Here is a 14518-nt window from a genome sequence, read left to right as displayed (position 1 = left end):
ACAAACAACAAAAAAAAAAAACTGTGAGATATAAGTGGTGCTTTGAATTTCAGAATTCAGTAATCTAAACTATATGAACTTTAAAATATAGCCCTCAAATATAATAATAGTTACATAAGGTACTTGGCATTTTGTCCCATGACATTATTTTAGAAAAATAAGTAACATATAAACCATAAGAAATAGTTAAATACATTAAAGTGCACCTAGTTGTAAAGCAATGCTTGCTTGAAAGAAGATGTCTGTGACCTAATGTGATGAGATTCAATATTCCAGAAAGTAAAGAGCAGCTTAGGCCTGAATCCAAGTGATCTGACTCCCAACCCAGTGCTCTTCCATCTGGGAGACAATGGAGTACGGTCTACAGGACAGAAAACATGGCTGTGAATTCTGGATTCACTACTGACCAGCTGTACACTTGGGGTAAATTTCATCCTGCTTCACTAACTCAGTGTTCTGATCTGTAAATTGAGAATAATAAAGGTAGCAATCTCAGGAGGTTTCTGAGAATATATGAGTTAATTCCTGATTACTAAGCATTGTGTAAGCACAAGGTAAGGGTTCGCTTTAGTAGCACGTTGGAGTTGAGCAAGGCTTGAGTCTGACCTAGTAAAAGATGCTACACTAGGGAAACATATTAAATTCTCACTAGTATGCTGGAATACTTTTCCATTAGGATCACATGAGCAGACAGAAGATTGGGGACCAGGACCTCTTAGAAGCCCCAACTTGTGGCTAGAACAAATTATATTGCTCTCTACATTGTTAAACTTCCACATTACTTTTTGCCACTAAGGAAATCATCTTCTCTAACTGTGGTTGTGGTTTCTGACAACAGCAGTTTTTATTACATGTTCTAAGTAAACATAAACTTATGTTTATTTAGAGAATACAATTAACAGCTAGTGATGTGAGAGCAAACACTGTCCTTTCCTTGATGTTTTTTCAAAGGATTTTCTTTTAGACCATAAAATTCTTAAATATGGCATCATTAATACCAAAAAGACGTGATGTTTAAAAGTCTTTTTGACTTCAAGTTAACATTCTAATTCAGAATTTCTTATACTGAGTTTCTTATACATATATGTAAATTTCTTATACCTATCTGTATCTTATACATATCTGCATATCTTATACATATCTGTAAATTTCTTATGCATATCTGTACCTTATACATATCTACATATCTTATACATATCTGTAAATTTCTTATACATGTCTGTAATTTGTAGAGAGAGGGATTATTTCCTACCATATTAATATCTGGAAATATCTTCCTAGTTCAGAGATGTTTATATTAATGTTGATAATACTTAACTCTTCTCTAAATTTGCATTAAATTAAGCTATTGGTTGCAGTTAAAGAGATGTGTATTAAATTGGGAAAGTTAATATTATAAAAAGATGTTTCTAAAACTAGATCTGAATTGTTAGTTTAAAAGACAGAATCACAGCCCTCCCCAGTGGCACAGCGGGTTGAGCGCAGTGCTGTGAAGCTGTCCGCAGCCTCTGCATTGTGGGTTCGATTCCTGGCCAGCCAGGGAGATACCCACATGGCTCAGCAGACCCACCAGACCTCTCCTGTAGTGCCCCACTGCTCCCCTCAGCAGTGTATTTTGATTGTCTGCCTGTTCTGTATCCCACTCTCTGTCTGGTGAATCCTCTCACCCTACTGTGCCTCTGTCCTGTACCCCAGCTCTTGTATAAAAATGAATAAATAGGGGCCTCCCCTGGTGGTGCAGAAGTAGAGCACTGGGCTGTGAAGCTGCCCATAGCCTCTGCAGTGCTGGTTCGATCCCTGGCCACCGGGCGAGGGTCCCACATGGTGCACAGACCTCTCCTGCCGCCTGCTGCTCCCCTCAGCAGTGTACTTCATCAATCTACTTGTTCTGCTCCACGCTCTGTCTCTGGTGAATTCTCTCACCCTCCCATGCTTCTGACTGTACCCAGAGCTTGTATAAATAAACAAACAAACAAACAAACAATCAAATAAATAAATCTAAAAAAAAAATAAAAATAAAAATGAATAAATCTTTACCAAAAAAAAAAAAAAAGACGGAATCACAATTGACAAAGGGCATATAAATTTGAAAAAAGGATTAGTTGCTGGTTAATTACCTCCTAATTTTTTCATGGAAATTTAATATGTTCTTTTTTTTTTTTTCCTCTTCTAAAAACATACTACTTCTGCCAAGTTTGTTCTCCTCACTGCCTATGGGGAGGCAACAAGATGTAGCAATTATAAGAAAACATCTTGAAGTAAAGTAAATTTAACTTTGAGTTCTGACTTCATAGGACAATGACTGAATGATAGTTAAAAATTACTCAACCTAACTCATTTTACTTTTTTCCATGGGTACAATAAAGAAAAATTGCATCTACATCATGGGTAGATATTTTACTCATGCATTTTTTTGTTTATTTAGTGAAATAAATACCTAGGCTAAGATGTGTAAAAATGGTTTTCATGGTTCTCTGAAAAAAGATAAAAATAGATGGCAGTTATTAATATTACGTATTATTCATGATGATGCTCCATAGGCATAGCAACAATGTGAATGTTCGGATACCTAGCTCATTATTCCTTCCCTCACACAGGAAATTGAGTAATACAAAAATATTCACAATATTGTTAACTTTGTTTTTAATTTATTTACTGCTTTTTAAAAGTGATTTCTATATTTTGAATAGTTTCTTTGATTTTTAAAGTCATGTCGCAAATATGTACTTCTATATGTACATCACTATCAAACTGCTGCAACTACCCTGATAGCCCTGATGGTGGACTAGGGAAACAATGTTAAGAAAACAGTTACGCAATTAAGAAAACTAAATAAAATAATGCAAGTTTTTAATTTTGCATCTGAATTTAAGATTTACAATTAAGTTAATCAAAAAGAATGAATAGCACTGAAGATATTAGCTTCAAAAAGAACAGTTTTCATATTCTCTCAGTACTGGTGATGTCCCTCCCTTCCACTTTTGAATTTATTTTTATTTTTTCACTATGCTAAAGCTAAATACACACCATATAGAAAGTACCATCTCAGTTGTACAATTCAGTTATAGTTAGTGCATTCACTTTTTCTGAAAACATTACTATCACTTATGCTTAGAAAATTTTTGTATTTTCAAACTGAAACTCTGGGTTCAATGAACAATAACTCTTCAATAACCTTTGCTCATATTGTCTGGCAAAGCTATTCTATTTTCCATCTATGAATTTGACTACTCTAGTAACTACATAAAAGTGCAATCATAGGGCCTCCCCGGTGGCACAGCGGTTGAGCGCTGGGCTGCGAAGCTGCCCGCAGCCTCTGCAGCACCGGTTCGATCCCCGGCCACTGGAGGAGGGTCCCACATGGCATGCAGACCTCTCCTGCCGACCGCTGCTCCCCTCAGCAGTGTACTTCAGTCCTTCTGCCTGCTCTGCTCCCCGCTCTGGCTCTGGTGAATTCTCTCACCACCCCGCGCTTCTGACTGTACCCAGTGCTTGTATAAATAAATAAATAAATAAATAAATAAGTAAATAAGCAAATAAATAAATAAATAAATCCTTAAAAAAAAAAGAAAGAAAAATCTTAAAAAAAAAAAAAAGTGCAATCATATAATACTGTCCTTCATGTGGTTGATTTATTTCATTTAGCATAATGTCTTCAAAGTTTATCCATGGCAAAATATATGTCAAAACTTCCTTAATTTTTAGAGTCTGAATAATATTTCATTGAATGTACATATATTTTGTTCATATATTCATCTGCTAAGGGACATATGAGCTTCTTTTACCTTTTAACTGTTGCAAATAATGCTACTATGAAAAATAATGTACTGATCAAGTGGCCGTGCCCCTACAAACCTCAATTCTTTGGGGTTTATACTAAGAATGATATATTTAACTGATAGCAATTCTTATGTTAAAGACAAAAGGCAAAAATGCTATTTAAAAAAAAATCCCACTAGATCTTGGTGTATGATGCCATTTAATTTTCTTCTCTCTTGCAATAAACTGACAGTTTGCTTAAGAGCAATAAAAATAAGCATGGTGGAATCAATTATAATAGAGATATGAGCATTATACCAAAGTAAATGTCTTTCTCAAATGATTATTTTGTTTCATGGTCTTTTAATATCATCCAAGAATTACTTTAAAATGACTTGAACATTCAAATTATTGATCTAGAAGCCAAATATCTATATGTCAGTAAAACTTATGTAATTACATTTTGGGGGGAGACTAATTTTAGAATATTAATTCTATAAGGGCTTGGGGACAATATATTTTCAATATACACTGGAAACAGTATATATATATATATATATATATATATATATATATTTAAAAAGTTAAATAGTCTCTAAGCATATTAGATATTCCAGGGAGGCAAGGATGGTTCAACATACACAATCAATCAACATGAAATTTCATAACAATGAAAGGATAGAAATCACATGATTATCTTAATAGATGGAGAAAAAGCATTTGACAAGATTCCATGACAATTTATGGTTAAAAAAAACCTTAACAAAATAGGTCCTCCCCTGGTGGTGCAGCAGTTGAGCGCTGGGCTTCAAAGCTGCCCACAGCCTCTGCAATGCCAGTTCGATCCCCGGCTGCTGGCAAGGGTCCCACATGGCACGACAGACCTCTCCTGCCACCCGCTGCTCCCCTCAACAGTGTATTTCATCAGTCTGCCTGTTCTGTTCCCCGCTGTGGCTCTGGTGAATTCTCTCACACTCCCATGCTTCTGATTGTACCCAGTGCTTATAAATAAGTAAATAAATAAATATATAATATATAAATCTATTTATATATTATATATAATAAATAAATATATAATATCTAAATATAATAAATAAATAAATAAATCTTTAAAGAAAAAACCTTAACAAAATAGGTGTAGAAGGAAAGTGCTATAACATAAAAAGTCATATGAAAACCCATACCTGAGATTATACTCAATGGTGAAAAACTGAAATCTTTTCTTCTAATATCAGGAACAAGAAAAGGATGTTAATTCTTACCACCACTACGCAATATAGTATTGAAACTCTAGCAAAAACAATTAGATAAGCAAAAGATATAAAAGTTATCCAAGTTGTAAATGGAAAAGACTATTATGATTTACAGATGACTTGATTTTAAATGTTGAAAATCTCAGAGACTTCAGCATAAAGTAATTAGCAATAATGCATACAGTAAATTGGAAGGCTAAAATATTGTCTAAAGAAATAGAGATTGAATGCAATCTTCATCAAAATCTCAACAGAATTTTGCACAAAATAGAAGAAATTCATTTAGAATTATTAAAGACCCTATTTACTAAAAATAAGTCTGAGCAGAAAAAAATAGTTATTATGTACCCTGGCTGGCTTAAAACTAAACTACAAATCCCTAGTACTCCAAACAGCATGACATTGGAACAAAAACAGTCAGAATAGAATTGAGAGCCCAGAAACAAAACACACATATATGAACTGGTAATTTATGACAAAGGAGCCAAGAGCATACAAAGGTGCAGTGAAAAATGGTGCTGTGAAACCTGGACAGCTACATGTAAAAGAAAGAAACTATACCACTATTTCACACCATGTACAAAAATAATTAAAAAATGGATTAAAGAGTTGGATGTAAGACTTGCAATGATGAATACACAAAAGTAAACATTGGCAATACATTCCTTGACATCAGCTTTAGAGGTCAGTTTAGGAATTCAAGATCAATAGCAAAGGGAAACAAAAGCAAAAATAAACAAACAAGACAAATTAAAAAGGATCTGCATAGTGTTAAAAGCTTGCATCAAAACAAAACATCACCCAACTCAATGGGAGATTTGTGCATCATATGTCAACACAGGATTAATATGCAAATAAACAAAGAACTCATAAAACTCATAAACAAAACAAAAATTTGATCAAAAAGTTGGCAGAAGATCTAAATAGGAACTTCGACAAAAAGGATTTACAAATGTCTAATAGGGACATGAAAAGATGTTCATTATCTCTTTTTATTATGGAAATGCACATTAAAACATTGGTATATCCTTTCATTCCTGTAAGGATGGCTATTATTCAAAATAAAATAAACAAACTAGTACTGGAGAGGATGAGGTGCAAAGAAAACCCTATAGTATTTTTGGGCATATAAATTGGTGTAGTCATTATGGAAAACAATATAACGATTCTGCCAAATAATTAAAAATGGAAATACTATATCTAATTATCACACTTATGCATACTCATTTCAAAAATGCAAAAAGCATTAATTCAATGATATATATATATACACTTTGTTCATTGTATATTATAATACTAGTTTACTTCACTAAAAATTTTAATTTAAGCACAACATGTTACATAAAATTCCCTTCATAATTCTTCTCTATTTAGATTGGATAATTAAACTCAAATATCTCTAAGTTTCAGGCTTTTGTTTAAACAACATGAATTAGTACTCATTTAAAGCTGACTACATGCTTATAGTCTACCTGAAAAATCGGAGCTATCTGCTTTTACTCAAGCTCTTAATTAATATTCCTCATACCTTAACTCTGAGCACAGAAGCAAACATTCTTGCATCTTCAGATACACCTCCAATGTAGAATTTTTTTTGAAACACTGGGGGATGATCATTTTGGTCCTGAATTTCAATGTACACTTTGGCTGTATTGCCTGGAAAATAAGAAATATATATTTTTATTGGTGATTACTTATTAGAAAACATGAAGTGGATTAAGTACTTACTTTACTTTTTTTTTTTTTTTTAAATGTGGAAGCTTAAATCCTCAATGGCATTCCTCAGTGGAATGCCTGCTATTCCCAAATCCACAGAGAAAACTTCTGGCCTAACAATGATAAGTTACTATTTCTTTTAATTATAATGTCCTAATAATTCATTTTATTTGATTTAATATGCACTAAAGTATTACATCCTAATTTTAATGAAACAATCAACAGATCATATTCGCAAACACCTCACACACATTATCACATATATATCACAGTGACAAAATATGCACACTCCTGGTGAAATCACAAAATTGTGATACACTAAAAAGTTCTACTTCTTACTCTTAAAACTAGCAATTATACTCTTAGTTCTAAATGCACTATGCTATTCTTGTTCTAAAATAAAAAGTAAGAAATAATTGGGTGAGCAGCTTCTTTCTACAAAGGGCAAGCAAAGCATTGGAGGCTCTCTATAATTATTTGCAAAATATATGGCTGGAGAGACTATTGCCTTAAAACTCATGAATGCTTGATTTTGTGATTTAAACCACACTAAATATAAGGTAAGTGTTAGAATCTCACCCCTTTGATTATCACACTTTTAATGAGAACTGTTAGCACTTCTCACTCAATAGTCCACAAGTTTTTTTTTTTTTTTACAAAGAATTCTATGTGGAAAATTATCTTATAATCAGATAAAATGAGGAATAAGTGGTCAATAATTTTGCAAAAAGTATATTCAAATTATGCTACGCATTCTTATTTATTACCTAAGTGAATTTTATCATACATTTCAGTTCAGATTGAAAATATAGCAATTGATCTACAAAATAACCATGTCACTCCAATTTCATTGTTTTATTATAAAGTATAGTAGGTTTAACACAAACCTACTAGTACAGAATCTACATCCACAAGTGTTGAAATAGCTCTGTTGGCTGAATAAATTAATTACATACATTGTGTTAGAACTTAGAAAACAAGTTGCTTTTTGCTTATCTCAGGAAAGATCAGAGAGAAAAAAGAGTGAATCCTGAGGCTTTGACCCTATCTACCACAGGTCATTTAGTTTCTATCATATCTGCCAGTTTCTCACCATTGCTGAACTGGAAGGGATAGAATCAAGAAGCAAAAGTGTGCAAGGCAAAAGAAAAAGGTAGCTGCACAAAGCAGATGGCAGACTGTCTTCCTGTTGTACAGAGCTGGGGCTCCAAATTGCACTCTGGTCACCTATCAACAATCAGTCATCCAAAATGAAACCAAACTCTTTCATCTGAGTAGTAAACCATTTTTATCTCTGGACTCTGAAGAACTAACAGCTCTAATTTAGTTTAAATTTTAAATTCACAGATACATGAAATTCAAATCTGCTCTCTAGTGCTCTTAAGAATGAACAACATATATAGTAATTAATGACGGCATTCCTCTTTATTAAATAGGGTGGAGCTTTGACAATGTAATAAAATGCCAAAGAGCAACAACTTAACCAAATCTTCTTCCCATATCTTTTAACTCTATCCCCGCTTACCACTGGACATCAAATTCTGGATACTTGTCTCACAAATAAATGTTTATTAATTTTTCTTGTAAGTATGATTTTCTCTCAAGCTACAGTTATCCATATATTCAAATATCTAGATTTTTTTAATATTTATTTATTTATGCATATAGGAACTGGGGTATAGGCCAGAACTGTGGGGGAGGTGAGAGGATTCCCCAGAGACAGAGTGGGGAACAGAACAGGCAGATTGACCACAGTACACTGCTGAAGGGAGTAGCAGGCAAGTCAGGAGAGGTCTGCTGCGCCATGTGGGTTGCTTCCTGGCTGGCTGTGGATCGAACTCATGCTGCAGTGGCTGCGCACAGCTTCATAGGTTGCATCTTAACCCCTTGCACCACGAGGGAGGCCCAAATCTCTAGATTTCTTTCTGTATGATTACACAGCATCTGCATCCCCCATGATCTCTTTCCAATGGGCCCTGCCATTGGATATTCCAATAACTTTACAAAACAGAAACATGATCACATTAAATCATTAGTCATTATATTGAACATTCTATCATTTGGTCATTTAATAACATCCTATGCAACCTTTGTGTCAGCCACTCTAGTAACTTCTGTGTGGAATAAGGCATAAGATATATAATGCTAAAAACATAAATAATTTTTACCAGGCAACTTAGCATTCATTTCACAAATATAATTATTAGATACAAGATATAATCCTTCCATATCACTTGTGTTAGAGTTCACATTTATGATACAAAGCTATATCATATTTAATTTAGTGCTTTAAAAAACATGAAATAAATTTTAAAAGTATTTCTGTACCATAAATTATACTAGGAAAGCGAGCACTGTTCTGGAAGTATAATGACTGTCCTTAAAGACTTATTGGCAATTTTATAAACTTTTATTTGCCTAGTTTGGGCATCTTTAAATTCATTTATTAATAATAATGACATACATATAACTTATCTATGCATTTCAGTTTTTTTATTAGCTGCTTTTCTTGCCACTAACTTCTTTTCTGTGTGATTTTGTTATTTCTAGTCCTAATTAATTGTTTTTAAGCTTTGTCTAACAACCTGTAGTATGACTAAATTGTATAGGAACTGCATCATAAATCTGTGCTGCTGAATTGCATAAATTTATTCATCTTCCATAAAGAGAAATGGAAAGAAAGTGATACATAAATATTTTCTATATATTTAGTATTTAGTGCTATTAGGTACCATGAAAGGTTTATCTTGTTCTATTAGTTTATTTTTATGTCAATAGCTTCACAAAATTCAATACTGTCTTCTTGCATTTTATATATTTGAGCCTGAATTTTATGCAATCACAATTTCATTGAAAATAGAAAATCAGTGGGCCTCCTCAGTGGCGCAGCGGTTGAGCACTGGGCTGCGAAGCTGCCCGCAGCCTCTGCAGTGCTGGTTAGATCCCCGGCCACTGGCGAGGGTCTCACATGGTGCACAGACCTCTCCTGCCACCCGCTGCTCTCCTCAGCAGTGTACTTTGTCAGTCTGCCTGCTCTGCTCTTCCCTCTGGCTCTGGTGAATTCTCTCACCCTCCCACGCTTCTGACTGTACCCAGTGCTTGTATAAATAAATAAATAAATCTTAAAAAAAAGAAAATAGAAAACAAGCAATACAAATTTGGTTGATAGTATGAATAATCCTTTTTCATATCTCTATATATCCTTTTAAAATATTTTTCATTTCAATCATGACTTTGTCCAAATTCCGTCATCAACATAAATGTTTAATATTGCTGCAGTTACCACTCTCTGAAATGAATATTATTACATGACTCCCAAATGAGATTAAGATATACTTGATAGTCTGTTCCAAACCATGCCTTTTATTAAGTCAACAATTAAATATATTAAATGATTATGAATTTTTTTTTTTTTTTGTGGGACCCTCACCGGGAGCTGGACAATGAACCAGCACTGCAGAGGCTGTGGGCAGACTCGCAGCCCAATGCTCAACCTCTGCGCCACCAGGGGAGGCCCTGATTAAGAAATTTTTATATTTTGCGTTGGCTGTTGATTATTTCATTCTATTCATCCCCATAGGTTAATAAATTTTACAAGTTTACAATGTAAGAAACAAAGTATCATTTTTTCTGCCTTGACTTTGCCTATAGTTGCTTTACAAAATGTCTTTTATTTGTCATATAAAATACTATTTTAAGAATACAATGGGTATGGAGAAAGAGAAAGGCAGGGAAACAAAATGAATGAAGCTGGAAAGGATTATATTATGGGAAATAAACCAGATTAAAAGACAAATACTGGGGCCTCCCCAGTGGCGCAGCGGTTTTGAGCGCTGGGTTGCGAAGCTGCCCGTGGCCTCTGCAGTGCTGGTTCGATCCCCGGCTGCTCCCCGGCCACCAGAGGAGGGTCCCACATGGCGCGCAGACCTCTCCTGCCGCCCGCTGCTCCCCTCAGCAGTGTACTTTGGTCCTTCTGCCTGCTCTGCTCCCCGCTCTGGCTCTGGTGAATTTGCTCACCCTCCTTCGCTTCTGACTGTACCCAGTGCTTGTATAAATAAACAAATAAATAAATCTTAAAAAAAAAAAAGTCCTCAACTCTTTAAAAAAAAAGACAATACTGCATGATCTCACTTATAAGTGGACTATAAAATGTAGAACCCATAGAAATAGTAGAATTTTGGGTTGCCAGGAGCTGGGAGTGTGAAAAACAGGAAGCAGTTGCTCAGAGGTATAAACTTTCAGTTATAAAATGAATTTTTTTCTGACGCCATGTTCACTGCAGTTAATAACACTGTATTGTATACTTAAATCTGCAAGAGAGTAAGCCTTAAATGTTCTCACTTGATCTCACACATAAACAGTAATTGTATGAGTCCATGCACAATAACTGTGTTGATTGTGCAAATCTTTTCACAATATACCCATATATCAAGTCACTTTATATAAAAACTGCAATGTGTCTAATCATTGAATATAAAATAAATATCACTCATAAATTAAAAAAAAAAAGTACCAGTGTAGATTAGTGGTGAAATCATTCACTTAGATTTTTGTGATCCATTAACATACAATCTGTATGACAATACAGATGTCTTTGGCTCACAAGCTTTTACTAAGTGTGTGTAAGGACTGAGGACTATAATATTATCTTTCACTGAACTTGAGTTTTGGTTATAGGAAAGGCAGAAATGTGGAAGCAGAAAACAACTCTGATATAAATTCCTTAAAGTATATGTCAATTTCTGAAAAAAATGTGGATTTAATTTTTATCATCTTGAGTATTTACAGAATTCCTTTTTCTTTTTATTCCATATTATGTCTTACAGAAGTGTTGATGTAGAACATTACAAAAAAGAAATATGATAGGGGGAAGAAAGTGGCATTAATACAACGAATAAGAGAGAAAAGAGAGAAACAAGCAAAGTGCCTGACATCATGACACCCCCACCTTCTCCGTCTGGCTGGTGAGAGGGTGCAGCAAGGAAGGAGAACCACAGGGAGGAGGGAAATGACAAGCTGATGAAAGGCTGACTTCACAAGTGTTTTGGTCAAAAGTCATTGTCTTCTTTCATTGCACTTTGAAGCTTGCTATCTTGAAACCCTCTTTCACTGACATTCTTTTTGTCCAATTTTATCTGAGAGAAACTTCTTTAGGAGGCAGCACTTTCAGCTTCACTGAGCCAAGAAGTTCCGATGTGGGGGGAAATGAGATATCTCCTTGGGATTTATTAGTTTAAAGAACAAAAACATGGAACTGCTAAGTAGTAAAGTTCACAAAAAGAAATATGAGTGAGGGACTCCCTGGAGGTGCAGGGGTTAAAGTCTCAGCACTATGAAGTTATCACCAGCCACTGCAGCATGAGCTCAATCCCCTGACAGGGAGCTGACACATATGGCACAGCAGACCTCTCCTGACTGGCCCACTGCTCCCCTCAGCAGTGTATTTCACTTGATCCATCTGTTTTGCTCCCTACACTGTCTCTGGTGAATCCTTTCACCCTCTTGCACTCCTGGCCTATGCCCCAGTTCTTGGATGCATAAATAAATAAATCTTAAAAAAAAAAAAAAAGTCGTATGAGTCAGTACAAAAACCTTATAAATAGCCCTTTCTTTCTATTGGAGATATTTTAAACAAAGTGAAAGAAGTTTAAGAGTGCTGGTTAAAAATGTCATTAACTAACTTAATTTGATGCTTTTTTTTTTTTTTTTTTTTTTTTTGTGGGACCCTTGCCAGCGGCCTGGGAAAGAACTGGCGCTGCAGAGGCTGTGGGCAGCCTTGCAGCCCAGCCCTCAACTGCTGCACCACCAGGGGAGGCCCTCGATACTGATTTTTTAAGAACAAACTTAGTTTTGAGTTTTTTCTTTACTTTTAAAAACTAATGTTGTGATATTTTTTTTCTTTTTTAGAAAAATATTGTTCTCATGATGAATCTGTTTCTTCTGTCAACATGGTAAACCAGTTGCTGATAGCATACTGAGTTCTCAAGAAAGACACGCTGAGTTTAAACAGTTGTTTTCAACCATGATTGATTTTGCCCACCTGGAAACACTTTTGGTAGTAATAACTATAGGGGGAAGAAAGGGAATACTTCTGGGATTTAGTAGGTAGAGACTAGGGTTGTTGCGAAAAATCCCATGAAACAATTGTCCAACCTGAACTGTCAATAATGATTAGGTTGAAAATCCTTAATATAAAATTAAAGACAAGAATTACAGTCATTAATACAAATGGGAATTTTGTGTAAAAATATAAAATCACCCTCTTCTGAGTCCATCTGCATACCCTGGGGTTCAATCCCGTTCACATTCTCTCTCACTCCTTCATGATGGCTCCTATTCCTTACCTTCCCGCCATCTGAATGCTCTGAACTTCAACCACACCTCTAGTAATTACTAGCATACATACATCAAAGGAATACATACTGTCATACTTAGGATTATGTATGACATAATATACAGTAGCTTAGTCTGATTAGAAAATAAACTCTAGACTAGGTTGTAAAATCTTAAAGTCAAGGATGATTTCTTCCAGTTATTCTTCATGGTCTAATGCATTAGATTTTTTTTTGAGCAGTATCATGATGATACCAAGTGGTTTATATATTCTAGAATGATTGTAACACAGAATTCAAACACTGCAAAATGTTTGGGATACCATGCTAATATTTGTTACTTTGCTGCTAACAGGAGATTTAAGTTAATTATTCATTAAAACATTCACTCACTCACACACACATATTTTTTAATTCTGTTTTTTCCATTAATACTATTTTTGTATATACTTTACTGGCAAATTCTTTAGAAGTACTGTGACTGTCACATGGTAGCATGTGAGGTGTTTAACAAATGCTGAATTATATTGAAATTGCTATGACTCCCTTAACAGATAACTACTTAAATAAATTTAGTCACTCAATTATATCTGTATAATGATGTATTTTTATTAGACACTTAACATCATAATAATGCAACTGCATAGCATTGCTATGATTAAGAGTGCATCTCTTAAAAATAATTTTTTTAAGTTTGATATTAGGAAACTACTGAAAGTCATTTGCTAATTTTTATGGGCTACTTGGAATAACTGTTAAAATTTGTGATATTTATACTATTGTTAGGTTCCTCTATGTTCCTTTACCCTTGTCATATGCAGATAAATGATTTATTCTATAGACAAAATAAAGGGCATATATTTAATACAAAATTACTAATGATTTATAGATATCTTTTCAAAGAATAAGAAAGAAATAAGTTATATATACTGTGTTCTTAAACTGGAATTACAAGGACATATTTACATGATATTTTGAAAAATAAATTATTAAACACACTAGAATGAGAAAAGTCACTACTTTATATTACTAAGCTTCTACAGGAATTGTACTTAGCTATATTTTTATCCAAATTATTTTCAGTATCTTGGTAACAAGAGTGATTCATGATTCATTTTAATAGTTTTCTAATTTAGCTTTGACAATGATCTAGTTAGCTTTGACATGATTTTAACTAATGTATCTTGAAAGACACAATTGTGTGTGTGTTTGTGTTTGCTAAAAGGTTAATGGTGAAATTAAATAAAAAATTGCAGGTAACTACTAGCTTCAAATACTGACACTCAGATTATGATACCATGTATCATGTACTTAATTTTAGATGTTTTTATTAAAGAAAATGACAATATTACAATTTACTACTATAGTGATGAGAGGATAATCAGAAGAGTAATATTATGAATATTAATTGATGTTTGTCCATTTGTCTATTTAATGTATTTTCCCACTAATTTAGTA

The 14518-nt window shown here is 34.1% G+C and overlaps 1 protein-coding gene across 1 annotated transcript in view; it reads right to left on the bottom strand.

The window, feature by feature from the left end:
• PCDH15 (protocadherin related 15) overlaps positions 1 to 14518 on the bottom strand; it is a gene marked incomplete at both ends in the record, with an annotated part of 665703 nt that overhangs the window by 88881 nt on the left and 562304 nt on the right. Inside the window, one exon of the mRNA XM_084244834.1 lies at positions 6541 to 6668. Coding sequence (XP_084100960.1) covers positions 6541 to 6668 — 128 coding nt within the window. The remainder of the gene's footprint in view (positions 1 to 6540; positions 6669 to 14518) is intronic.

Source organism: Talpa europaea, assembly GCF_964194135.1.
Source record: "Talpa europaea genome assembly, chromosome: 10".
Classification (NCBI taxonomy): domain Eukaryota; kingdom Metazoa; phylum Chordata; class Mammalia; order Eulipotyphla; family Talpidae; genus Talpa; species Talpa europaea.
The sequence above is the reverse complement of the archived record's forward strand: the minus strand, read 5'-3'. Positions and strand labels throughout refer to the sequence as shown.